The sequence below is a fragment of the Tachypleus tridentatus genome, chromosome 11 (genome assembly GCF_004210375.1).
Source record: "Tachypleus tridentatus isolate NWPU-2018 chromosome 11, ASM421037v1, whole genome shotgun sequence".
Lineage (NCBI taxonomy): Eukaryota > Metazoa > Arthropoda > Merostomata > Xiphosura > Limulidae > Tachypleus > Tachypleus tridentatus.
Window position 1 is genome coordinate 72881530 of NC_134835.1, and position 27898 is coordinate 72909427.

At 35.3% G+C, this 27898-nt stretch overlaps 1 protein-coding gene across 7 annotated transcripts in view; it reads left to right on the plus strand.

Annotated features, from left to right (window-relative positions):
• Positions 1-27898, plus strand: part of LOC143232453 (protein O-mannosyl-transferase Tmtc3-like) — a 145875-nt gene that overhangs the window by 36335 nt on the left and 81642 nt on the right. For 3 of the 7 annotated variants that reach the window (XM_076467920.1, XM_076467926.1, XM_076467921.1), the window contains exon 1: positions 24354-24478. The exons of the other annotated variants lie outside the window; for them this stretch is intronic. In XM_076467920.1, coding sequence (XP_076324035.1) covers positions 24434-24478 — 45 coding nt within the window. In that variant the 5' untranslated portion in view covers positions 24354-24433. Of the gene's footprint in view, positions 1-24353; positions 24479-27898 lie in introns of those variants that run through there. 7 annotated transcript variants of the gene reach the window in all.

Genomic DNA, 27898 nt, shown 5'->3' on the forward strand with positions numbered 1-27898 from the left:
ACTCTTGGGCTACTCTTTTACCAACGAATAGTGGGATTGACTGTCACAAGTTAACGCCCCCACGGCTGAAAGGGCGAGCATGTTTGGCGCGATCGGAATGCGAACCCGCGACCCTCAGATTACGAGTCGCACGCCTTAACATGCTTGGCCATGCCGGGCCTACTATGTTTTCTAATTCTTGACATTGAAAAGGCTCAATAGTTCTTAGTCTCTTTACAGGGTGCACACACACACTTTTGTCCACGATAACATTTCATTTTTACTAAAAATGTAACAATTAAAGAATTACTTCGAGACTGACGAAATAAGTGAATAGTAGGTGCATTTTGGAGATGTTTTGATTAAATTTTGTAATTTTCATTAATCATTCAAAAATTGTTTCCCGTCTGTTTTGACAGGTTTTTATGTTAGTGATTTGTATATTTTTCAAGGATTTACTTAGATTTTTACTTTTAGTAGAAATTTAACATATTCACAATGGGAACCACCTATAAAATTATAGAGCTTAAATAATTATGGGAATTTCTCGATTGATATAATTTGAAAAACGTTTATGCTCAACGTAGAATTTAAAATATGTGTTTATATGGCAGTTTTCTATAAAACTATGGTTATTAACTAAAAATTATAAAATATACTTTAATTAGAATGTCAAGTACGTGTTTGTTTTCAGTATTGTTGTCTTCAGTGAGGGATAAATTGTATATCGACCAGTTTAAGAACACGTAAATCGATGTGTACGTACGTATATCTAAAAATATAATTTGTGATTTGAAGATAAAACTTACTACTAGTATATAGTATGTATATACTGCTATACATTTATTTTAATATCTGCGTTTGTTTCAGTTTGATGCATGTGACGTCTATTGTTGTATGCGTTATTATAAATTGTATTTTTTTTTTGTATATTAGATGTATTTGTATTAAGAAAGAAAATTGTGCTTCAACCTCGTTGGCAAATATCGTAAATTTAATAATATCGACATTTAATTAACTTCTAAATATAAGTTAAATTTTATTTGAAATTGTAATGCGTAACGTGCGTTACAATAAATCGGAGACTCGTTCGACATAAATTATGCTACGTAACAATAGAGAGGGCTTTTGACATGTGCGTGTTTGTATGTTAATAATAGCAATAACAACAAAAAAATACATGCGGTGATCGGAAAGTGCCGCTTTAATCTTACATCTCTGGGTTGGAGGTATTCCGTGGTTAGCTTTCCGGGCTGTGGATTTGAGGTTTGGTGTTTCGCTTTCCTTTTGGTTTGTGCGCTACAAGAGTATTTCAAGAATTGGCGGTGGATGCTTTTGACTAGTCACTTTCCTATAGCCTGTCGATTCAAAAATAGGGACAGCTACAGTAAATAACCGAGTGAGTACTGCGCAAAATTCAGCAAACTAATAATTGTTGAAGAAAAGAGTAGATGAGGACATTTTTATACACAATGCAAAATGATAAATATAGTAATAGTGTAAAACTCGTGAAATTAAAATAATTCTATTGGTAAACATGAAAACATTTCGCACAACAGCCCTTCTACGGGCTTCCAGTGAAAATAAAACTGTTAACAGAAAATTGTGAAAACAAACACAAACGGAAATGCAAGTAACACGTGGCTAGGTGATTCGAGAGCAAGCTCCTAAACTACTAACAAGCTAAAGGAAGTGTAACAAAGATAAAATAATAAATAATTATTCGGTGTGTAGTTAATAAATAAACTAAACGTAAAAAGTAAAACAAGAATACAGGCAAGAATGGAAGGAAATGAATTTAATAATAGAATGAACTAGTGCATCGAGTAATATTGTTCAAATGGATACAACAATAGACGGTATAGGAGGAAATTCGTACGAATGAAGAAGGACCGTGAAAATAAATGAATCTAAAGATAACACAAGGTGGTGACTGAAGTGATCGGGTTAGAGTGTGAAAGGAGTTTGTACATTGAACGATAATGTTGTACAAACAAATATTCAGTGTGAGAATGTGTAGATCAAGTGTAAAGCGGGGAAATGGAAATAGAGTAAAACGAAAGAGAACTCTTCATTCATTGCAAAGAGACTGATTTAAAAATCAAACTTTTCCTTTTATGTACACCTTGTGTCAGTTTCTGTCGTATACGACAGAATACTTCTCCAACTTCAATACCCATTCTTACTTCCTGTTCTATATGTGTAAACAGTTTAATATTTGTTACTGTTGATACAATGATTGTACAAGAAGGTACACTCAACTGATTTCAATTAATGACATACATATTGAGTAAAAACAGATTCGACCAGTCATTCCAGTCACAGTTTTATATCCACCCATTCGTTTATTCCGAGAGCATAATGTGAATATTTAAACAAAAGCGGAGATAAGTATATAGTCGACTTCAAGCTTTAATTGTTTTTTTCTGGTTAATCATATCAACCATAAGTTTACTGACAAAGCATACGAGGTGTTTGTCAGTTCGCGTCGATCAGTACTTTTTGTTTTTGCTTAGTACAAAACTAACACCATAACTATGTATCATAGTAAACACAGATCGTCTACTTGTTTTATGTTTAACCTTTATGATTGAATATTATTAGTAAAACATAAGTAGTTCTAACAGTATAGGCCCGGCATGGCCAGGTGGTTACGGCATTCGACTCGTAATCCGAGGGTTGTGGGTTCGAATTGTGTCACACCAAACATGCTCGCCCTTTCAACAGTTGGGGCGTTATATCGTGATGGCCAATCTCACTATTCGTTGGTAAAAGAGTAGCCCAAGAGTTGGCGGTGAGTGGTGATGACTAGCTGCCTTCCCTCTAGTCTTACACTGCTAAATTAGGGACGGCTAGCGCCGATAGCACTTGTGTAGCTTTGCGCGAAATTCAAAACAAACCAACCTAACAGTAAGTTTTCTTACGTCATACCTATAGTGATATGACTGTATCTGTGTTTATATTTGTTGAAACACACCTCTTTAATTTCAATAGATAACTACACGGATTTCACGTAGGCAAATTTAAAACAAAAATACGATACCCTACTATCCAAGGGCTTTCGAAGGGCGGATCTTTCTTTTTGACCCTGAATAAGAAAGGTCCAACTTTCGAAAACTCTTGGGTTATATAGTAAGGTATTTTTGTATTCGATTGATTAGTTGAATTAATGTATTTTTCTATCATCATTTAGACAAATAATATACATCGTAATAAGTAACTTTGTTTTAAGTATAAACGTTATATATTTAGGCTGTATTTATATTCGAATACTTATGTATTAGTAGACCACTACTTCATATACACACCTGTTAAAATAAGTAAAAAGTTTGGAAAATTGTGTAAAAAATTCAAGTCTTTTGTCGGCCGGATGCTTGTAGGTTATTACTATTAACAATATGATCAAACAATGGAATTTTTCCTATACAAGTTTGATAAAATTAAAACGCTAAAAACTGCCATTGTGTGGTTTTAAAACACTAACATCTGGATATATGATTTATTTGGTAACGTGCATTTGTGTGAGTGTATGAAGAGAAGAAATGCTAAAATCGTAATATCCTGCACACTTTGGGATGTGCAAGTTTTTATTGGAATTCAGAAAAGAACTTGAAGAGAGTTGTCAACATGTGGGCCTGAAAAGTAACGTAGAAATAGGAAGGAAAACTAATAAAACCATCGGCAAAGCTGAATTTGTTTGTTGAAACTAAATAATAGATTCAAAAAATGTGTGAAAATGTATTAGGTATCAGTGTGTTGATTCAAAACATTTTTGTTGAAGTTGAGTATATGCTTAGTAAATACAGAAAGCTGCAAGAAACATTATTGTTTCCCAGCTGGTTGTTTCCAGTGCGGGCGTGTGAATCCTGAAAATATCACGTATGTAAGTCTGGATATAAATTAAAATTCGTACATTAGGGATGGGTTACTACAAATTATAAAATGTGTTTATAAACATACAGAATCGTTGTTTTAAAACCTAAAAATGTGAATAATTTTGATATCAAGTATTTAAACAGTGTTTAACAGGTAAAAATTATTAAAATGTCAGTAATATATGTGATTAGGTCAAATGTAAATTCACACTCCGTTTCGTATGTGTGTGTATAAAATAACTTTGTTATTCAAATTTAAATAATATTTGAATAACAAACTTCACATAGACGCTGCTTATTTATGGAATGTGTTGAGGTTTAGTTTTCTTCTTAATAATTAATAAAAAAATTTTGGCCAAGAAGAAAGCCCATAATCGTTACGATACATGTTAGTACTATTAACACATGTTAACCGTACGCCGCAAAACATTTGCGGTAATTTTCATGCCCTTCGCTCGAGTTTTCCTTATCATTTTTATGTATGCCATTTAAGCTACGGTTTCTTGCAGGCATTATGTGTTACATCGATAAATTCTGTTCTGTTTAGGGAAAAAATAATAATAATTATGCTGTCAAAGAAGTTCACGTTGACCTTGGTTTATTTAGTAAAGTTACACAGTTAATTATGAAACAATTATGGGGTTTAGTGTATGACACGGTTTTATGATTGAAACAAAGCAGAAATGTATTTAAGAAAACTAGCTAAGAGGTGTTTATAGCAGTATATGAAACGAACCAAAGTTAAATTATTGCAAAGTAAAGTAAATGTAAGGTTGTAATGAAGACAAACTTAACTGGATGTTCATGTCTGAATACGTATTTACCAGGTGATAAGCGTATGATTTTAAACGAACTGCGCATGCGTGTTTTAAATTTAAATAAGTCAAGAAAACTCGTGAAAATTGTATTTAATGTAATGTTCATTTCCGTAGGAAATAACACGCAAGTTAAATACTTTTTGGAATACTATGCACACAAAAAAAAAAACAACAACAACAACAACTAAAGTTGAAATCGAAGCTAGTCTTCATATGATGACGAATTTGTGTGATCATGCAGCATATTCGTTGCATTGAAATGTTTGACTAAGCTGAAATCAGGTAAGGTGATTCTGAATGGAAAAGTCAGTATGTAATCTGGACTTATCGGACAAAGGCCTTTCTAACGATATGAGAGTTATGGCGTTTAATCGAGAAATTTGCGAGAAAAGTTTGAGACAGTCAAACGGAGGCGTGTTATTTATATGAATAGTTCTCTACGTCGTGGAGTAACACTTATTCATGCTTACGAGCCCGATAGTTGGAAGAACTTTAAAGCGTTATTGTTACGATCTTCATCGTGTGTTCTTATAATAAACTTGCGGAACCAAATAGAAAAAAAAAAAAAGCTTAGTTATAGGATGATGGGTAGATAGACTTTTATTATTTACCTACTTGGCCTACGACTTATCTCATTTTTTCATTCTTTACAATGAAAGAATAAGATATCTTCAGGAAACATAATTTTCTCAGTAATACGTAATTAAAATTATTATTTTTTATTTAATTCAGGCAGTAAAAACTTTTGTATATTTCGCGCAAAGCTACACAAAGGCTATCTGCGCTAAAAAGTGCATGTGTTTGTGTGTGTTTTTTTTATAGCAAAGCCACATCGAGCTATCTGCTGAGCTCACCAAGGGGAATCGACCCCTTGATGTTAGCGTTGTAAATCCGTAGACTTACCGCTGTACTTGCGAGGAGCAAAAACCTTTGTAGGTTTAATACTGTTGCAGAACATAACGTAAAACATAAAATTTATCACCAAAAAACAAACAAAACTTAACGCTTGCTTTATTTTCAATTGGATGTGAAAAACAAGTTTGGTAAAAAGTATCCATATATTCTATTATAATAGTGCCATTACATTTCTACTTTGACCAAGGCCCGACATGGCTAAGCGTGTTAAGACGTGCGACTCGTAATCTGAGGGTCGCGGGTTCGCATCCCCGTCGCGCCAAACATGCTCGCCCTTTCAGCCGTGGGGGCGTTATAATTTGACGGTCAATCCCACTATTCGTTGGTAAAAGAGTAGCCCAAGAGTTGGCAGTGGGTGGTGATGACTAGTTGCCTTCCCTCTAGTCTTACACTGCTAAATTAGGGACGGCTAGCACAGATAGCCCTCGAGTAGCTTTGTGCGAAATTCCAAAACAAACCTTGACCAAACCTCTGGATTACGATAAAAATGCTAAATATTTTGTAAAATTTATAACAAGGTAAGCAATTGTTTCATAATTTGCTTGATTCTGTTTCTTCTTAAATTTTAAAATACACGTCACTGCACACATTGTTAACCCTAACTTTTACTTTAATTGCGACTAAACTTTACATTTTTATAAAATTTTTATATGCATTTTATTAATGCAGATTCCGAATTTATGGATTTTAGTTATAAATGAAAGCCAGTAGTAATGTTCTCAATCTTGATTAATGTACTGCGAAATTTGAAGCCCGCGTTTCATTAATATCTGTTCAAATAGAAAGCTTAATCGAAAAAATGTTTTTATCTATCTTTCCTTGCATTAAGTCTTTTTAGATTTTATGAACGACATACGCTGATGAAAGAGCAAGTTAAATGTAGATCAAAGAAAGTTAGTGATTGCTCTAGAGACTGTAGAAGGTTGTTTGTGCGCCGCTAAGATCGAAACCAGTATTCTAGGGTTATAAACCCTCAAGCTTACTGTTGAACCCTGGAGAGAGAGATGTGAAGAACAGTGCACATAATACACACCGAAAAAATATGATGCTGGCTATTTTCATAACATTATTTATATTTAAGTTTGATATAAATATTATGGTGTTTACTCAATGATATATCAGTTTATTTCTGCATCAATTCTTAAAGACCATAACTTACTTCTCGAATATCTTCGAGTTCTTATCTGCAGTACTTTAATATCAGTTATAAGGTGGATATTACTTGCATTTACATTAGTGGACAGTGTTCATATCTGTATCTGTTCTCTTGCAGAAACTCTAACCACTAGCAGATATTTTTATCTATTTATTTCACGTGATTATGGCACATTTACAATTACTTGTAACAACAACATATAGTTGTATTGTTTCTGTAGATAACTCAAGTTTTCTTCAGTTGCATGTAACCATGTGGAAGTGTTAAAGTAATTTTGTTAATTATCTACATTATTAGTCTATTCTTTTCCTATTAACGCATTTGGAATTTACACATTCGTACACATACATAATAATAAAAATAAAAATGTGTTCAATATACCCAAACATAATTTAAAACGTATATTAAACCTTTATAGAAATATTTTGCATCAAGAAATAGCCAGTTATTTAATCACACAAATTCTTGTCATGAATCAATGAACATATGGCCGGAAGAATAAGCTTTCTGTTGAACATTGAATGTATAATTGATCAAGATATGTTTTTATAATCTTGAAGAAAACGTTTAACCTTGCGTTAGTATCACTGTTGTATATAACGACTTTCGTAACATGGCGTTTCGTCAAAATCTATATATATAAAGTTTTATTAGATGATTAATCTCTCTGTGTGCATTTAAAGTAAACATCTTGTGAACGATTTCTTAGAATATTGCTCATTTTTATGTTTTGTTAGCGTTAGTAAAGGAATAATGAAAAATATCAGATATTGATGCTTGGTACAGCTTTATTTACAAAGGAAAAAAAAACATGATTAAAAATATTTTCTTTAAATTAAACGTCTTCCTACGAACTATTTTGAACCAAAACAATCTCTGATTGAGCAATACCAATGAAAATGATAAATAACAGAGATAATTAATCCGAGGAAATATGTCTTGGTTTAGTACCTTGGGGTACTTTACTCCTCAAGCCTTAAGAAAGCGCGTGTTACTCTCACATCAGCTAGGATGGAAATGAAACAAGATGTGTACTGTGTCAGCAGTTTTAGGAAGGAAATGGAAACAGTAAAGGCCTGACTGCCTTCATCTGTTTGTGAAATTGTTTACTTTTTTTTTCTGTGTGTAGAAAAATAAAAGCCCAATTTACGAACGTAGGATTAATACAGATACAGAAACTGAACACCACTTTGGAACATGAACTTTTCTCTACACTAAATTTAGAATATGTGGGTTTCAATTACAGTATAATACTCCTCATCACCTAGAAATAGAAGCCATCTAAACACACAAACTAAACACTTTTTTTTTTACTCAGTCTCGAAATTTTTGTTTATTTTTTAATTTGACGCAAAGAAACATGAGAGCTATTAGGATTAGCTATCCCTAATTGAGCAGTGTAAAACTAGAGGGAAGGTCAATCTGGAAATATAGGCGGCTGTTGAAATTTTCTTGAAGTTTCGTTAAAGCAACTATGTGAGAAGTTATGTGCTTCGAATTATTTAGTACTAGCTAAAGTATCAGTTCCTTGGACAAGTGAAATGAAAAACTAATATGTAATAAAAGATAGGATATAATGTTTCTGTTTTGTTCCTTAATGAAATAAACATTGAAACTGCAATAGAAATACATAAAGGTACCAATACTGAAAAGGAAGATGCACTGTTTTCATGAATTCTAGCAACAGTGGTTACATAGTTCATTCTAATACTGAAGATATAATACAGCATTGCTAGTTTGTCGAAATTGGATATGAAATTGTGGAGTAAAAAATTATGGTTGTATAGTTATTACGTAACTGCTTATGGCGTTTAAACGTTTTCTAGAGTCTTGTTTCTTCTGGTGAAGTATTAATATTTCTTTTGACTTTAAATAGCCGTATGTTGTCAGACCTTCTGAGACCTTCTGAGTTTGAGCACAATATACACTTAGTGGCCACTTTATTAGGTACATCTGCTCTTTAACATAAATAGCTAAAAGGGCGAGTTATGTGGCTGGAACTCAGTATATGCAGCATGCAGGCACGGTCAAGATGTTCAGTTGTTGTTCGACCAAACATTAGGATGGGGAAGATCTAAGCGGCTTTGACCGTGGAATGATTGTTGGTGCCAGACGTGGTGGTTCAAGCATCTCAAAAACTGCTGACCTCCTGGGATTGTCGCATGCTACAGTCTCTAGAGTTTACAGAGAATAATGCGAAAAACAAAACAAAAAAAAATCAGTGAGCAGCAGTTCTGTGTGCGAAAACATCTTGTTAATGAGAGAGGTCAGAGGAAAATGACCAGACTCGTTCAAGCTGATAAGAAGACCACAAATATTCAAGTAACTACTCTTTACAACAGTGGTGTGCAGTAGGGCATCTCTGAACGAATAACGCGTCGAACCTTGAAGCGGATGGGCTATAGCAGCAGAAGAACACGCCAAATTACACTCCTATCAGCTGAGAACAGGAAGATGAGGCCAAACTGGGTATGGTATCACCAAAATTGGATGATTGAAGATTGGTTAAACGTCACCTGGTATGATGAATTTCGATTTCTGGTGCGACATGCAGATGGTAGGGTCAGAATTTGATGTAAACAGCATGAATACATGGATCGATCCTGCCTTGTTTAAACGGTACAGGCTGATGCTAGTGGTGTAATGGTGTGGGAAATATTTTCTTGGCATACATTAAGCCCCTTAATGTCAATTGAGCATCATATTTATATGCCACAACGTACTTGATAATTGTTGCTGACCATGTGCATCCCTTTATGGCTACTCTATCCATTGTCTAATGTCTACTTCCAGCAGGATAATGCGCATTCTCACAAAACACTCATCATCTTAAGTTGGTTCCACGAATATGTCAGTGACTGCAGTGTACTCCAACAGCCAGCATAGTCCCCAGATCTCAATCCAATAAACACCTTTGGGATGAGGTGGAACTGGAGGTTCGCAGTATGAATGTATGGTCGACAAATCAACAGGAACTGCGTGATGCTATCGAATCAACATTGACCAAAATCTCTAAGGAATATTTCCAGCATCTTGTTAAATCCATACCACGAAGGATTCAGGTTGTTCTGGAGGTAAAAGGAGGTTATATCCGGTACTAGATAGGTGTACCTAATAAAGTAGCCACTGAGTGCATGTTAGATTTTGATCTCGCAAATTAGTACCCTCTTTTCAAACATTCTGTGTAGGAACTTGATTCATTTTTACGCATTTAATAATAAATTATTTTAGTATGAATGAGTTGTATAAGTTATTCACAACATGTTTCAGTATTTTATACATATTTGATTATATATGTTTGAGGAAATTTATATGCAGTATAACAAAAGTAAGTGAATTATGTATTAGTAACTGTGCAAGTATTAAATTGCTGTGTGCCTACTGGAAGGTTTGTCATCGTGATACTTTAGTTTTGAGGCAGTAATTTCAAGAATGTCTTGTATGTTGTAAACTATGGTGTCTGTTTGAGTGTTTGTTTGCTGTTTGAAAAGCTGCGCACGTATACAAAACTCAACTTTTACATTTGAAATGATGAGAGAACAAACGTGAATAATGTTAATGCCAAATTTTATCTCGTAAATAGGATAGTTTTCACTAAATTACTGGGGTTTAGTTATACTTTCATTCTCATTTCGAAATGTGAAGTAACTTAAATAATGCAAATATATATTTACCATATGTTTTGGTGACTCTGAGCATGATTGAAATGCTTAATAATTATTTTTCATGGTGGGCATTATAAATATTTCATAAATTTGGCTTTGACTGAAACCAAGAATGCAAAAAATTAACCTTTTTAAAGTACATGAAATAATTTAAATTGACAGATTAACCTAAACTTTTTCCCATTATTGGGAACAGGTACTTTTGCTAGATTGAACTAAACATTTTTCGTCAGGGGAATGGGTACTTTTGATGATTTACCTAAACGTTTCATTTGGGACGGGTACTTTTATTTGTAGTTACTAAAACTAATGAGTGAAGAGTGATTAAAATTAAACCAGTTGTTTCTTTCTGGCTGAGCAAGAATTTCATAATACTCCATTTACCCATGGCTTAGAAGAAAATAAACAAACTATTTCGCTAAACTTACTTATTTGAACTTCTTGTATACAAAGCGAGACCTGGAACTTTATCTCGTGAAATTTGATATCATTCGTACTAGATTCATTTGTTTGTGATTAACCATTCTCAAGTTTTCTACCATGATATTTATGGCAAGCTGTGATTCCATTAACACAACCCGTATGAGCATACGTTAAAAATAATACAAGTTCAATTTTTGTGAAATTTCATTTGAATAATTTTGAGTTAAGATACAGAGGCTAATTTTATATGGGGACAGTAATAACAAATCCGTTTAGCCGCTTCTTCAGTTTTTCTGTAGGTTTTCACGTGTTAAGATACTTCTGAATTTTAGCTAAAAGATATGTTAAACAAAATCTTGCAAAGTTAGCAAACTGTATTATGTTGTGTAAGTGTTGATCCTGAAGATCTTATTTCCTAAGTATCAATCCTAAGAGGTATTAATGGCAGCCCTGTGACTTTGTCAGTACAAAATATAAACAAATTTATACAAAATTAATATTTTATAGGTTAATGGTTAACTAACCTTCTTCAGCAGTTCACTCTATCTCAACTTCGCTAAAATCAGTGATTCGATTCATCTCGGTGGACTTAGCAGATAGCCTAATGTGGCTTTCCTATAAGAAAAACACACACGCTCAACTTTGCTTTTCCGGGTTAGTAGATTACGCCTGCATACACTTTCTTCGTATATTGTAAACAATTATATTTATAACAAAGCTGAGCATGGCTTAGTGGAGCTTTCACGTTTAATTACTGAAAAAGAAAAGTTAGGTATCGTGTTACAATTTAAAATAGTCTGAAATTGAGTTAAATTGTGATTTAAGTTTAGACGTTAATTAAGTGTAGAGATCTATCAAATTTATATTTGCCAAGAAGACCTACACACAGTTTTCTTAATACAAATATATTTTAACACCCAAACAATAATACAATTTATAATAACGGTTATTACAAATAGGTATTACAACTAACGATTTATATACAAATTTCACAAACAATATTGAGTCTTCTATCTGATCCGGAACTTCCTCGATATTTTATCAAGGATTCACGAAGAGCGAATTTATTCTGTGTTGATATACGTACAGTTTATTTAACGGGGAGCTAGCTAGCTCCACCTTGATCACACGCGAGTTTTTCGCAGTTGAAGTTATATAACGTCTTCGTAAAAATACTAACCGTTTGATGTTAATCCGTTGAAGGTAACCGGTTTATAAATGTTTATGGTTAAATGTATGTAGTTTCACAACTCGTAAGCGTTAATCACAGTTACAGCTTCCGAGGTTTATTGTATACCAACTGTAGCAAACTAACAACATATGCTGTCTCTTGGTGTGTCGAGTTTATTTTAAGTTTCTAGAAACTTCAGCTAAGGCATCAATACTGACAATACGCTGTTGCTTTCATAAAACATTGTTGATTATTACACTCGAGAACCTTCTACATATTTAGTGAATAGGCGGGAATTTCGCAATACAGATGTAACAATATAAGCTACGCGCATTTTTAAATATATATTTGACTACAAAAAAAATCGATGTTAAAATAGATATGTAATATTAAATCCATCACAAATATCACGATTCGCACATTGGGTCTGTGGAATCGTTGTAAAGCTGACGATCTAATTCCGCTATTCGGTCATTCAAAAGTTAGCGGTGGATGATGTTAGGATGACCGCTCTCCCAGCTTATCAGTTGAAAATTAGGGACAGCTCATGTATATAGGCCTTGAGTGAACTTTGCACGGATACTATAAAACAAAGAAACAAAAATGTATCTAATAAAATGACAAAACAACCGTGTGTAATATAATGATCAGCATTGTGGCACGCAGATACGGTGAAATAAATCCTGTGTAAGATGTGAATGCATATCTTTGTTCATAAAAGTTTAAGATCTTATTATAGGTTTCTACACTCGACTGTATAAATGAATAGGTCATCGTGAACTATAATTTTATTTTACACTTGGCTTTCATGTGGGGCAGAGCAATATTATTTCTTATTCTGTTCAACCTTTATGTTAGTATTTAAAGCGACACATCTTACTATGTTACATAAAAATGAAAATTGTATATTTGTTATAAATAACTTACTGTGTAAAAACAGATTGTCGATGATGTGAAGAAAGATGGTTTGTGTTTGCTATAAATAACTTACTGTGTAAAAACAGATTGTCGATGATGTGAAGAAAGATGGTTTGTGTTTGCTATGAATAACTTACTGTGTAAAAACAGATTGTCGATGATGTGAAGAAAGATGGTTTGTGTTTGCTATAAATAATTTACTATATACTGAGGGTCGCGTGTTTCAATCCCCGTCTCATGAAACATGTTCACCCTTTCAGCCGTGAGGGCGTTATAAAGTTACGATCAATCCCACCAATACGTTGGTAGAAGAGTAGCCCAGTAGCGGGTGGTGATGCCTAGCTGCTTTTCCTCCGCTAAATAAGGATCGGCTAACGCAGATAGCCCTCATGTAGCTTTGCACGAAATTAACCAATCATTACGCGAAAATTAAACTAACAAAAGCAAAATTTTCGCTTTTTCTTTCTCTGCGTTTCAGCTGTGTTGTATAAAACGGAACTGAAGTGTACTTTGTGTTCTTAAAGCGTATTAAAGTTTGAACAATATGAAGAAAACTATGAAACTGATAAAACAACTACAGTATTTTAAACGGATGTTCACTAAGCAGTAATTTATGACGAATAAAGGGAATTTTACAAACTCCATGCACAAAAACAATTTTGTTTACCAAATTACCAAAAAGCGCAGTTGTATATAGCCCATTAAACAGACGTTGGTGTTCGAAAAGAATTTAAATGTGGCCCACTGTCACTAAAGTTAGACTTTCGTGAGATAAGGTTGCCACATTAGATTTTCCGAGCTTATTACATATTTGGTCTAGAGTTTCTTGTGACTTATTTCATTAATATCTTGTGAGAAATGACGAAGTTTCTTACTAAACTAGTTGTTAATTTCTTTTCTGCAATTTTCGACATGTGTGTTTACTACAAACGTTTCTTTCAAATTGTGTCTAAAAAGCGCGTATGTACTTGCGTGTGTGAATGAGCGTGATCTGAAAAAAATAAATGGGGTAGAAATGTAGCCAACATTTCTTTTATCTTTTAATACGCTTATCAACAATATCTTTGCTACATGAGTTTTGCCCCCACAGGTTATTTAAATTCCAATCATATAAGAAACAAGCGAGCCCTCAAAAGTTAAACGCAACATATATTCGTGCGTGTAAATTGAATGGGATATGCAGTAAAATTCGCTAACCCTTTAGAGAAAGCATCTAGCCGACGTAATGGTATGGACGTGTTCAAAGATCCGTTATGTTAAACATTATCTTTTAAACTTTGTTTTAGCTTGAAAGTTTCAGCTAACTTCTTTCTTTTTTCTTGTCGTTGATTGAGATGGTGCTATCTTCTATCGTTGTCCATTATGTTTGCTGGTGTCGTTACTTTGTCGTTGTCCATTATGTCTGCTGGTGTCGTTACTTGAACTTTTGTACATTATGTAACGTTGCTGTTCTTTGTTTGCTTGTAGACATTAAACGTTATAATCGAGCATCATAATACTGGATGCTGAATTTCCCAGTAAATGTGGTTCATCACTTAAGAGCAAACTTATCTGTAAAACTTATATCAACCTGTTGTAATGTTGTTTTAGCTAGTTTTTAACACTAGTATTTTTGTCGTCTTTTAAGAACATACTGTGTCGTCTCATCAAACCTGTCGTGATTCTTAGCTTTCCGTTTTTGGTCCATTAACTTTACAGGCATCGTCATGTCAGTGGAATTGTGCCTGAAATACTGATGTGTAATAATTACAGCGTGATAGTAAGTACGACAAAAACAACAAACGTATAGGATGATCCCACAATCCCATGGACTGTAAAAAAAAGGTAAACAACTAACATCTGGTAAATTGATAATAAATGGAAAATACAGTGCCTGATACTTCTCAAACAATCCTATGTTATTTGTTTACAGCGTTTTCAGTATTTTATATTGTACGAGAGAGTATCCCTAATATTATAGAGTAAACGTGTGAAAACTAACTTTTAATGGTTATTACATATCTTGGGCATCAAGAGTTGTATGCTGATAAAAAGTCTTCACACTGACAAATCATCGTTATGGCCGATAAGTTTATAAATAAAATACAAACTTCTTTTATTAACGTCTTATGTCTGTAGTTCTGTCAGAATTAGCATATAAACATGCATTGGATTACATACAAAACCACTTCAGTTTGCTAGAGAGGGAAACGACTAATAATTCTTGGAACCTGATGGGTTTTAGTGATTTGTACGTATTTGATGTCAGTCTTTACATGTGGTATATGGTGTGTAATGCTTATTTACATACTGTAAAGAAAAATTCGAAGTTCATGCTTTTGTAAAGATGTTCATGAGGGAAACATCATTTTTACTGTAATAGTGCAATAATCTATGTGTTTGTAACAAAACATTTACACACAGTTAAATAAAAAACACTATTCATTGAAAAATAGTTTTACCATTACCAGTCATACGCGGTTGTTTTAATATATTTACTGCATGAAATACGATATGTTTCTGTAAAGGCAAACACAGAGTTATGCTTTCCATTTAATCTTTAAACAATACCATATGATTATTTATCTTTATGAAACAATATCAGGAATGTACGCACGGAAGAATGGGTTCGGCGAAAACCTATGTTTGTTATTTTTAAAAAAGTATGGTTATATAATTGTAGCGCAGCGTCTTATAGTATTTTAAGGTTTTGGATGTTTGTGGATTTTATATAAGAAACCATGCAATTGTTTAAGCTGTATTTCTTTCAAAATTGATTCCATATTTAATCTCGTAGCATCTATTTTTTACAGTTTTTTTTGGGGGGACATGCTCCCAGACTCTGTGGCATTGGCATGCTGTGCATTTTGATTGTGCTTGCACAAATGTGATGGCTTTTGATGTCGCAGATTAGAACCGCCTTTTCAAACATTTTACATGCAGGCACGAAGGTAGTGGAATTTTATGTATGTCCCATGGTTTTATTAAAGAATATTATGTCTGAATCAATTTTTATATTTCAAATTGCATTTATGCCTTCAAAACTTAAAAATTATGACACTATTGAAAGGTTTTGGTAACGTAACTAGAAATCCGATGTTCGAAACATATTGCCGTTGAACAAACTTTACATTTTCAGTTGTGAGAACGTAACTAAAAGTGACAGCCATCACATTCTGTTCAGAGGGTGTAACAAAGTTCTGGTGGCAAATGATTGTATTAGCTGATTACCTTTTGGTCGGTAGCTCAAAATTGGGAATAAGTATACCTAAGAATCTAGATCCAGCCATTTAGCCCACGTTTGCAAAAGATGCTGTTCAGGTTGAAAATTCCTGTAATTTAATAAAAGTGTTGTAACAGCTTGACTCTGACATGGTTAATAGAAACAGCAAGAAAACTTTTATCATCATTCACACACATTACACAATATATTTAACATTTTTATGCGGAATTTCTTTTAGTTAATTGACATCCTCATAAATAGCATGTGAAAGGTTGTAAACTCGAGCTAATATTCAATTTATACAAAGGTTACATATCACAATAATAAGTTTGGAAAGATTACACTTACTTGTCTATGTTTTCGTATAGTTATTCTTCTTGGTAGGACAGATATTTCTGCATGTTGTTATCAGGTGGGAAGTTCATTTACTTAAAAGTTTAATAGGAATGATAATGAAACATGGTTAATTTGAACTTGTGGAATATCACATTACGAATTTTTGCTTTGACTTAAATGTATAGAAAATAAGTAAATAATACTCTTACTGCCCAATATAGTAAAATTCCAACAAGCTTATTTGTAATAATAATTTTTTTATCATTTAGCCATTTGATGGTGATATTCATTTTAATTTGTGCAAAACATTTTGTAAATTTGTTCTATATTGCATATATTTGTAACTTATCTGTAGGACTTTCTTGTACTTTGAACACTACTATTAAGTCGCATTTTTTGTGTTATGGTTTAAGATTTAAATGTGAATATTCCTTTTTAATTTTTGTTACTATGAGGTTTGTAAACTGTGATTTTGGAAGAGCACTCAGAACTTATTGTGGAGGAAGATAATTTGCAGTAAAAGTGAAAAGCTATCTTAAGAATGCAGCAAATGGTAGGTAGGACAAGCCCTCTCCTTGACCAAGATATTTCACCGGTAATAATTACAGTTGTGTTAGTGTTCTCAATACATGCCTTCACGATATGGGGTTTTCTGTTTGTTGAGGGGCCTTACAGAGACTCTTTTGCTTGTAAAACGTTCACCCATGTGTTTCTGTGTTTGTTGCCATGTGAAGAAATGGAGAGAATCGTGGTGGTTCGGTGTACTTGGGATGCATGTTTTAATTATTGCAACACATCTCTTTGATCTTGAATTCCTGTAGATGGGAGGCCGTGTATTGACCCTAGTATCTGCATTAAGTATCTTCAGTAGGTGTAGTAGACGCATTACATCTGATGCTGGTGTTTGAGTGTAGTAGTTACGGATCTTTGGCATTGGTTGTAGGACTTCATAGTTGGCTGAGCAAATAGACACCAATTGTTTTTCGTTTTCCGTGAATATTGTATTCAATACAGAAAACAAAATTTATTGGTAAATCGTTACGAATAGGAGACATTGGAGATAAACAATCTATTTCTGCAGTTATTTCTATATATGGGTTTCTGATCATACACTCTTTTTATTAGACTCCACCTTATCTCATTTAATTTCCATATATCTGATGGGGAACATTACCCTTTTATTTGTGACTGGATTCATATAAATAGGTTTAGAAGGCTTGTCAGCTTTCCGAGGTTGATTAATAATCGAGAACTATGGATCTGCTATTCAAATATGAAGAACAAAGAGCGGGAACTTCTTGACATCAAAAGTCATTGGAGATAGACCTAGTAAGGTAGCCACACTTGTTACTTTACATTCCTCGAGATAGATCTCCTTATCATCTCTGATTCATGTATTCTTTTTGGTCTTTCTAATCACGGTATGGATTGTACAAGAAATCTCCATTTGTAAGATGGTTAGATGACTGTAGTTTTGATTTTGAAGTTTGTAACACATTTACCTGCCAGTGTAGAAACAGACTATCTGAACTGCAAAATCATATCTTATATTCCCAACTCTCTCAGATTTTTTCATTACCTGTAGTTTGGATGTTGTAAACCATCATGATGTGGTCTTCATGTTTGTTGGAATGGCGACGATGATGATAGCTACGAGTGCTTCATACTTTATATCTTATTATAAGAGAATAGAGGAAAATGATGTATAGAAGATGAAATTATAAACAATATTTCTTACATTGGAGTACAGAATATCGTGACACCTTTTATAAATAGAACTTATGCTGCTGCACTATCTTTAACTAATACAGTTGAATGAAGTTGAGGCAGATCTCTTTTGTCCTGCGCGCAAAAGTTTTCACCATGTTAAGGATCTCCTGCTCTTTGTGGTCAAATATGTATGCAAGACAATGTATATTTCAGTCTGTTATCACTACAGTCAACAGTGAGCAATTATATGCAGTTCCATTGGTCCTGATGAGAGGACCATTATTAGACCCCACCTTATCTCACTTTGTTCCCATATATCTGATGGGGAACATTACCCTTTTATCTGTGACTGGATCCATATAAGTTGATAGATATAGTATGATAAATCAAACAACTTTTAGGTGTCTACAGAAAGAGGCTAACCTAGATTATGTACAAATCGTATGTAAAAATGAAAACATTGATACTATGGAGGTTTTTAACTTTACGTTTGATATAATTAAGGTCTTGATCTGCCATTACCATCCTATTTATATCTTTGTAGAGAAGTTCTTGAGAATTACTTACTCTGTCACCAGTTTTCGTTATGTAAAGAAATTAGGTTATGTGATAGATGAGTTCATGGAGGAGTAGCACTGTTGGTTCCCATGTCTGTGCTGCTGATCACACCTCTGGAGACTGCTACTTTCTATGTTTTTATTAGTCATACCATAACATTGTATATATTTATCTCCAGAGGAAGAATCTGATGAAGCTAATTTTGATGATTTTATCAAGTAGTTATCATCTCGCTTCCTGTAAATAAGAGTCTTAAAGGGCAGTATACTTTGGACTGGTGAACTTATTTATTGGAGTGGTCATCTCCCTTCTTATTTATAGAAGTCTCAAAGAACAGCATACTTTGAACTGGTGAGATTATTTATTCGAGTGGTCAATTTATGGACAGTATGCTCTCAAATCACAATATTTATTTTTTTGGTGCTAGAAATAATGACAGCTCATGTCTTAATTACATTTCTGTTCATTTATCTGTCAACTTATTCCTCATTTCTTGTTCCTTTTTATAGGAGGTAGACAATGATAAGAATGATATTGATGGTTTTCTCATCATTCTAAGGAAGATTATCATCCAACTTGTGTGCAACTATAGGTTGAGTAGTCCTATTGGCCCTCTTTCACCACTCTCTTGGAGGTTTATCTTGTCACTGTTGGCCTGCTATCTGGGTGACTCATCATGTTGTCCACGTAGCTGTTCTTACCATCCCTATATATAAATTCCAGCCATTGTATCTTCTTTCATAGTGAACATGTGACTGCCAAAGCAAATGGAAAATTCAGAAACGAGCTTGAGATATTTCCATATTGTATCCTTTCGGAAGACTCAAGTTCATGTCCAGCAAGCCTGATGCCAAATCTAGAAGGAATTTTGATTTAAAATCAATTACAGCATTTCTTTCACCTCCAGGTCATTCGGAAAACGATAAAAAAACTGAATGAAAAGTGTACACCTAAACCCTTTTTATTCCGGAAACCCCATGGCAATAAAGTTGCTGATTTATGAGAAACCATTAACAATACTGGGGAATGCTTATTCCACATTAGAGCACTTCCATCTGTTCCCCTGCCTTGATGACCATCAAAATATAGGGGTGTCTTGTTTTTATCTTTGTTATCTTAAGAAGGCTGATGATACCACCTGTACTTTTAAGATGTTACAAGATCTTCAGTTATTGCTTGCGTAATAATTTGCCCATTTTTATTCATAATGTTTAAGAAAACAGTAATTCTAATTCTACAGGTGATAAATAGTTTCCTTAACCTGTATGTACAAACTGAGAATACATAAGAGCTATGCATCGTGTTTTTACACTTTCTAACGGTAGGATCAATGCCCTCACCAAACAGTTTTCTTATACAGTTGGAAACAGTCTGCATGTCATTGACTTTTGGGTTTTTTCAGTCAACATATGATTCCAAAAATTTAATCATCTAAAACCCGTTTTCGAAATTTTTGCTGAATCAACAATATTGCATTCTGATCTAGATAGGAAGTGTACAAATTTATGCGTCTCAATCAAAGTTCTTATATTTCTCTTTAACAATCAATTGACTTTTAATTCACCCATAAAGTTGCTTAAAGTCGTGTTAAAACACAATGAACATTTTTCATGTTTTCTCTTCCACCTCTGGAATTTAAATAGACGTTATATGCTAAAAATATGTTGTGCCGTCATTCAGTGTGAGTTCGACTATGCGTCTCTGGTTTATGCCTTAACCAAGGACTATGCATGAAAACTTTTGTGCACGTGTCTAAACCAAGGACTTGGCACAACTCAGTTAACTTCCACTTAAGGTGTTTACAACATCCGTAACAGTATGTTGCATGGCTCCTAGTCTACCAGAACGTCCTTCCCGATAGTTTTCACATCTCGAAGAGCTACGTTTTATGCGAATAGTAAATTGTATTCTCTTCCTACTTTGGCAATCTCATGAGGGCATAATTGAAATCTGTACTCTGCATTACAAACGTATGATAACACCATCCATCCCGGCCCGGCATGGCCAGGTGGTTGAGGCACTCGACTCGTAATCTGAGGGTCGCGAGTTCGAATCTTCGTTACACCAAACGTACTCGCCCTTTCAGTCGTGGGGGCGTTATAATGTAACGGTCAATTCCACTATTAGTTGGTAAAAGAGTAGCTCAAGAGTTGGCGATGGATGGTGATGTGACTAGCTGCCTTCCCTCTAGCCTTACACTGCAAAATTAGAGAGGGCTAGCACAGATAGTTCTCGTGTGGCTTCGCGCAATTTAAAACGAACATCATCCGTCTGTTTTAGTAAAACACAAAATACGTCTAGTAAGACCATTTTCATATAGAACATTAATAATACAACCCATCTGGTGATACCATTCGTCTTTGTAAAACGTATCTGAGTGAAATCTGTGAAGTAGCATGTGTAAAATGAAATATGTTGTCAATAACAATAAAGGTTACATGGTAAGAGGAATATTATATTTAAATAATAAAGTCAAGCCAGTGAACAGTAAGATTGGATGAAACAATCGCATGATATTTGGAGACGCTATCAGACGCTGTCTTCAGAAATTGCAAAAAAAAAAAAGTAATTATGTATAGAAGCAGAAAGTTTAGAAATAATGAATTACTGGTATTTTATGCAAAAATAGTGAATAATTGTAAACTACTATAGTAGTATGGTACTATGGTCTTATAAACTATGCTAACATTGTCATTAATAGCATCATTGACCTATAGAACCATAGTAACATTATCCAACTATAGAAAAACACGCACTCACGCAATACTGTTAAATATATACATGAAAATACAAATATAAGTTCAAACAAGTTAAAACCTGTATGCAGTCTTTCTGAAGTATAGTAACACTGTCCATTATAGAAACACTTTCACCCATTCTACAATATACATTATCGTAAGACTATCCGCCTATGGGACCTTAGTAACTGGCTATCTGGTATGGAACTATGCTGACATCCCCTTCCCAAGATAGTAATGCCCTCTGAATGTACTTCTTGGTCCTAGCAACGTACCATTTGGTTCCACTTAGTGAAACAATGCCGTCGTCGTCTCTACACTGCCCCCTTCTTTAGACAATCCTTTTTCATACAACGTAACAGTTACACAACCTTCAGATATACATATTACGTAATAGTTATGTAACTTACATGTGGTATTCTTTGATCTCTCTTCACTTTGAGGCGATATTCTTTGCATGCCCAACATCTTCGATAACTACTACATGCATGCTGGTCGGGTCCGGCATGGCCAAGCGTGTTAAGGCGCTCGACTTGTAATCCGAGGGTCGCGGGTTTGAATCCCGGTCGCACCAAACATGCTCGCCCTCCCAGCCGTGGGGGCGTTATAATGTGATGGTCAATCCCACTATTAGTTGGTAAAAGAGTAGCCCAAGAGTTGGCGGTAGGTGGTGATGACTAGGTGCCTTCCCTCTAGTCTTACACTGTTAAATTAGGGACGGCTAGCGCAGATAGCCCTCAAGTAGATTTGAGGGAAATTCAAAAAAAACAAAACAAAACAAACAAACAAGCATGCTGGTCAGTAATTACTTTTTCTCTATTCGAATGGATGATGTTGACTTGTTGCCTTCCTGTAGTCTATCATTTCAAAATAAGTGATGGGTAGCACAGAAAGCTCTTGTGTAGCTTTGCTCAAGTATCCAAACCTAAACTTTCATTTTGTTGTTGCGGTTTTATGTTTTTCAACACGTAATTTACATAAAAATAATAATGTTTTAATATGAACAAAGGAGATTTAACGTGCTTTTTGTATTGGACAAAATTGTCTCATGTTTTTACTAAAAGGAAAATATACACAGTTATAATGGGCAATTGTAATCAAGTCATTCGTTAAAAAAATCATTTTTTTTCGAAATTGAATACTTAAAAACGTTTCTGTTTTAAATATATATCTTTAGAAGCCATAGGGAGAAAAACATTTTATCATTGGAGCACTGTTTTACTTTTAATATCAATTTGTCCATCTGATTTTATATCTATATTATTTTCATAAGAATATTTGTCATTAAATGCCCGGCATGGTCAGGTGGTTAAGACATTCAATCTGTAATCTGAGAGTTGTAGGTTCGAAACCTCGTCACCCTTAACATGCTCGCTTTTTCAGCCGTGGAGCATTATGTGACGCTCAATTCCACTATTTGTTAGCCGTGGGTGGTGATGCCTATCTGCCTTCCCTCTCGTCTTACACTGTTAAATTAGGGACAGCTAGCGCAGATAACCTTCGTGTAGCTTTCCGCAAAATTAAAACAAACAAACAAAGAGACTGTCGTTAAAAGTGAGACTTAGTAAGAATCTGCTATCACCTTATTCTTCTGTACCTCTGCGATCCCTTTGCCATGAGCAGAATGTAGGAAAAAGCTGAAATGAACGACATTAGAAATCACGTTGGGAAAATTGAAATTATGAACGTATTTAAACTCTCTTTCTGAAATCGTCGGCCTTTTGTCTTTCTTTTCGTATATCACACGCAGCTCATTCACTTGCGAATTAATGTTTTATATTACATTGTTCAGAAACCTTCTTTCAAGAAGTCTTTACGTTAACGTGTGTCAACCAAAGTATTAGAAGCATCAAAACAAAGTCACATAATCATTACTACTTTCAGTTTCAGCAGAATCATGGTTTCGAATGTCACGTGATGTGACGGTTGTGGATGAAGATATGACAAACTACAAGAGACTTGTTATGATCTTCAGGATACGTTTTATTAAAACAGAAAAAAGTAGTTTTCATTTTAGGTGAATTTGTTTGTGAAAACGAATTGTTAATGCTCACTTATTAAACAACTGAAAATGTGAATCCAGTAAGGTTGTTATGCAAAACAGGAAGAGATCGTTAAGAATAAAATAATAGGTGAAAACATAATGTACCTTGCTTAGTAGTTTTATGTCCGGCATGGCCAGGTGGGTTATGGCGCTTATTTACAATCTGAGGGTCACGGGTTCAAATCCCCGTCCAGTATAAGACCTATATTCGTCCTTTCAACCATAGGACGTTGATATAGCTCTGTAGTGTTCCGTCTAACTTTTAAACAAATAAACCTCTCTTTTATATTGTTTATAATCTACAATATATATGAACACTTGCTTTTAGGCTATGAATTCTCTGCATTTCTGGTTCGAATCCCCGGTCCTATCAAACATATTCGTCCTTTCAGCCGTAGGGCGTCATAATGTAACAATTGTTGGTTAAAAAAAACAACAAAAGTAACCCAGAGTTGGCGGTGGGTGGTGGTGACTAGTTACATTTCTAGTTTTACTCTGCTAGAATAGGGACGGCTAACACAGATAGCCCTCCTGTAGCTTTACGTGAAATACAATACAAACAAATTTTCTAACTAGTTTTCCTGTACTCGAAGTCACTTTTGGTGAGACGTTGGATAATATAAAATATTGCAGTTTCTCTTGTTCGTTTGGAAAATGAATACATGTATGCTTTATTTTACGATAAGCACGTGGTGCATGCAGGTTGATACCTATCATGTCGAGACTTGCATTGAAATATAATCACGGGGCGCTGGTATTGTGAGTTTCTGTCTCCCCTCTTACCTGCGCTAATGGATCGGCTCGATCGAATGTCGGCTGTACTTTGGTTAGTAAGACTGACTGAACGTTTGTAGAGCTGTGTATTTCACTTCGTTCCTGCGACCGTATCCGTTACTTCAAACGGAAGATTCAGTTGACAAGACACATGGCCCCGCGCCAGCTAGTACGTTCTCCACGCAAGCATCCCAAGGTATTTAATTACTATATGGTTGTTTAGCAATTAACGAACTGCGCGCTCATCACAATATTACTCTTGAGTGGAACTAGAATATTGTGTTTTAGATGAAGAATGTTACATACATTTTAATATGATAACACATATACAGTATAAAAGTGAAAACTTGCCGAATACTGAATTACTAAATGTCGGGCGTAAAAGATTGATATATACGCACTATGTGTCTCGTAAACTGTAGATTGGTGTTTAAAAGTTTAAACTGACAGTTAAAGTTCGGGTATTGCATCAGTTTTGTTCTTTTGTTTTAAATTTCGCGCAAAGCTACACGAGGGCTATCTGTGGTAGCCGTTTCTAATTTAGCAGTGTAAGACTAGAGAGAAGGCAGCTAGTCATCACTACCCACCTCCAACTCTTAGGCTACTCTTTTACCAACGAATAGTGGGATTGACCGTCACATAATAACGCCCCCATAGCTGAAGGGGCGAGCATGTGTGGTGTGACGGGATTCGAATCCGCGACCCTCAGATTGCGAGTCAAGTGCCTTAACCACCTGGCCATGCCGGGCCGTATTGCATAAGTCTGAATATATAGTAGTTCTAGAAAAGAATTTGCAAATATCTATGTGTGTGATTGATGTATTACTTGATCTTTACAGTTTTTTGGTCTACGTGTGTTTTTCCTTTCTTTATCCATATTTAGAATATGTAAATGTTCTTTGTTATTTTTGACAACCCATACGTGACAAGTATGTTTGTTATTCTGCTTTCTTATGTGCAGTATAATCAACTAAACATAATCTGTTCATTTTTCTTTTGATTTATAAAAATAATATTTAGGCTTAAAGTTTCATGCTCATCTGTAATTTGTAAATACATATCTATCGCCACATTTAGGTTCAATCTTTATATTAGCATATATTATTACCGCCCAATAATCTTTGCCTTTGTTGACTGTAATAGTTCTAACTTTGCTGTCAACAGAAGACGATCCAAAAACACTGATATAGCCTGGTAACGTTCGACCGTTACTTTACAAAATCCCCGTGATGCCAGCTGGCGGTACAAAACGCTAATTCTTCTGTTTCTTTGTGTGGTAAAATAACATATGTGTTGGAGTTAGTGAGGGAGCAGCAACAACAACAACATAATTCTGGGGAACTAAATGCATGTTATTATGCTATTTTGTAATCCATGACAAAACATTTATTCTTTGGGGTCAGTGGGTACCGAAATTTTTCCTTTCCTATGGATCCTCAAAAAAATTTAAATAAAATTGTAAAAAACAGTCAATGGGTAAGCGACCACGTCTTGAATACTCAGAACAGCAATCTTCAACATCAGTAACACATGTACCTCATTTTCTTATATTACATTCTCTTTCGGAAAACCTTTAGGGCAAATGTCCCCTTTTTTTATTCAAAAGGGACTAGAGGGACTTGCTGGCTCTCCAAAATCAGTAAAGAAACTTCGATCTGGTGACATATTAGTTGAAACATCCACATCCCAACACAGTGAACTCCTGTTGAAATCAAAGGCAATTGGGGATATACCTATTGAGGTTACACCCCATGCTGCCTTGAATTCTTCACGAGGAGTTATTGTTGAAAGGGATTTGAAGAACGTTCCCGAGTCAGAGATTCTCGCTGGTCTCTCCACTCAAGGAGTTTCTGCAGTGAGGCGCATCTCCACTCGCAAAGATGGAATTACACTGCCAACAAATACCCTCGTTTTAACATTTACTTCACCACGTGCACCTGCCACTATCAAGGCAGGTTATCTCATTTGCAGGGTTCGGCCATACATACCAAACCCTCTTCGATGTTTCCAATGTCAGAGATTCGGCCACTCAAAGACATCTTGTCGTGGTTCCCTGACATGTGCTCGTTGTGGAGGCAAGGACCACGATGCCTATGACTGTGACATGAACCCACATTGCGTAAACTGCAATGGTTCTCACCCCTCATACTTTCATTCTTGCCCAAAATGGTTGGAGGAAAAAGAGGTGCAGCGTTTGAAAACGACACATAACATTAGTTATCCTGAGGCTCGGAAATTGCTGTCCACAACTCCATCTCGGACATATGCTGCTGCACTTCATTCCACAACTACAGTGGGAGTGCAGACAGATCTCTGTGCCTCCAAAAGAATCGTTTTCAAAACAAATGAAAAGCCTTTTGACCTCCGTGGTTAAAAAGGTTGATGAATCAACTACCACACCTATCTCTGTCCCTCCCATACCTTCCAACACACCTCAAGATCCACGTCCTTCAGTTTCAAATACAGGCATTTCTTCTGATACATCTTTTTCTCCCACCACAAGAGACAACACAATTATTCGTTCGCGTCCTCAGTCACTAGATTCCTTCCACAACAAAACCTGCCCACCCGACACAGAGCAGGATCCATGGAGGTTGATAGACCTCCTCCAACTAAAGACAGTAAAAGAAAAGACGTGGTCGTAAACCGAAGGGTTCTCCAGCCACTTCACCTACCCGTTCTTAAAATGGCCACCTTGATACAATGGAACTGTCGAGGTTTACGTTCTAATCTGGATGATATCAAAACGCTGATTGCTTCTAACCATCCTGTTTGTCTTTCTTTACAAGAAACATTTCTCAAAACTGCTGATACTGTCTCCATTCGGCAGTTTTCTCTGTACAGAAATGACAGGTTGTGTGATGGTCGAGTACATGGAGGGGTGGCACTGTTGGTTGATCAACACGTGCCCACCCTGTCTTTGTCACTCAACACACCCTTGAGGCTGTAGCCATCCGTATTTCCTTGGGTCATACCATCACTGTTTGTTCTCTGTACCTGTCCCTGGAAAGACTTATGATCAATCAGATCTGGATGCTCTCGTTGAACAATTGCCATCTCCGTTTCTAATCCTAGGGATTTTAATGGACATCATCCCTCTGGGGAAGTGCTATTATTGATGGAGGGGCCGATCTGTAGAGCGGATGCTCTCTGATCACAATCTTTCTCTTTTCAATACTGGTTCTTCCACTTACTTTCATGCACCTAGTCAGTCCTTTACCGCTATTGATCTCTCAGTTTGCTCCCCTTCATTATTTTCCCATTTTTCATGGAGGGTTGACAGTAATCCACTAGGCAGTGATCATTTTCCAATCCTTATAAGAGAGACTGGCCGTGGTCGATGCCACCCTACCCGCGTGCCCCGGTGGAAGCTGGATCAGGCAGACTGGTCCACTTTCACTGCTCTCGCAGAACTTGATCCTGCCATCGTAAATCAGCCATCAATAGACTACTGTGTAGCAGCGGTAACTGACTGTATTACACATGCAGCTGCTCAGTGTATTCCTAAAACCTCGACACGTTTTCCACGATATCCTCGTCCGTGGTGGAATCCTGCTTGCCACTTAGCACGGAAGGCTCAAAAGCGGGCCTGGGATACTTTTCGTAGATATCCCAC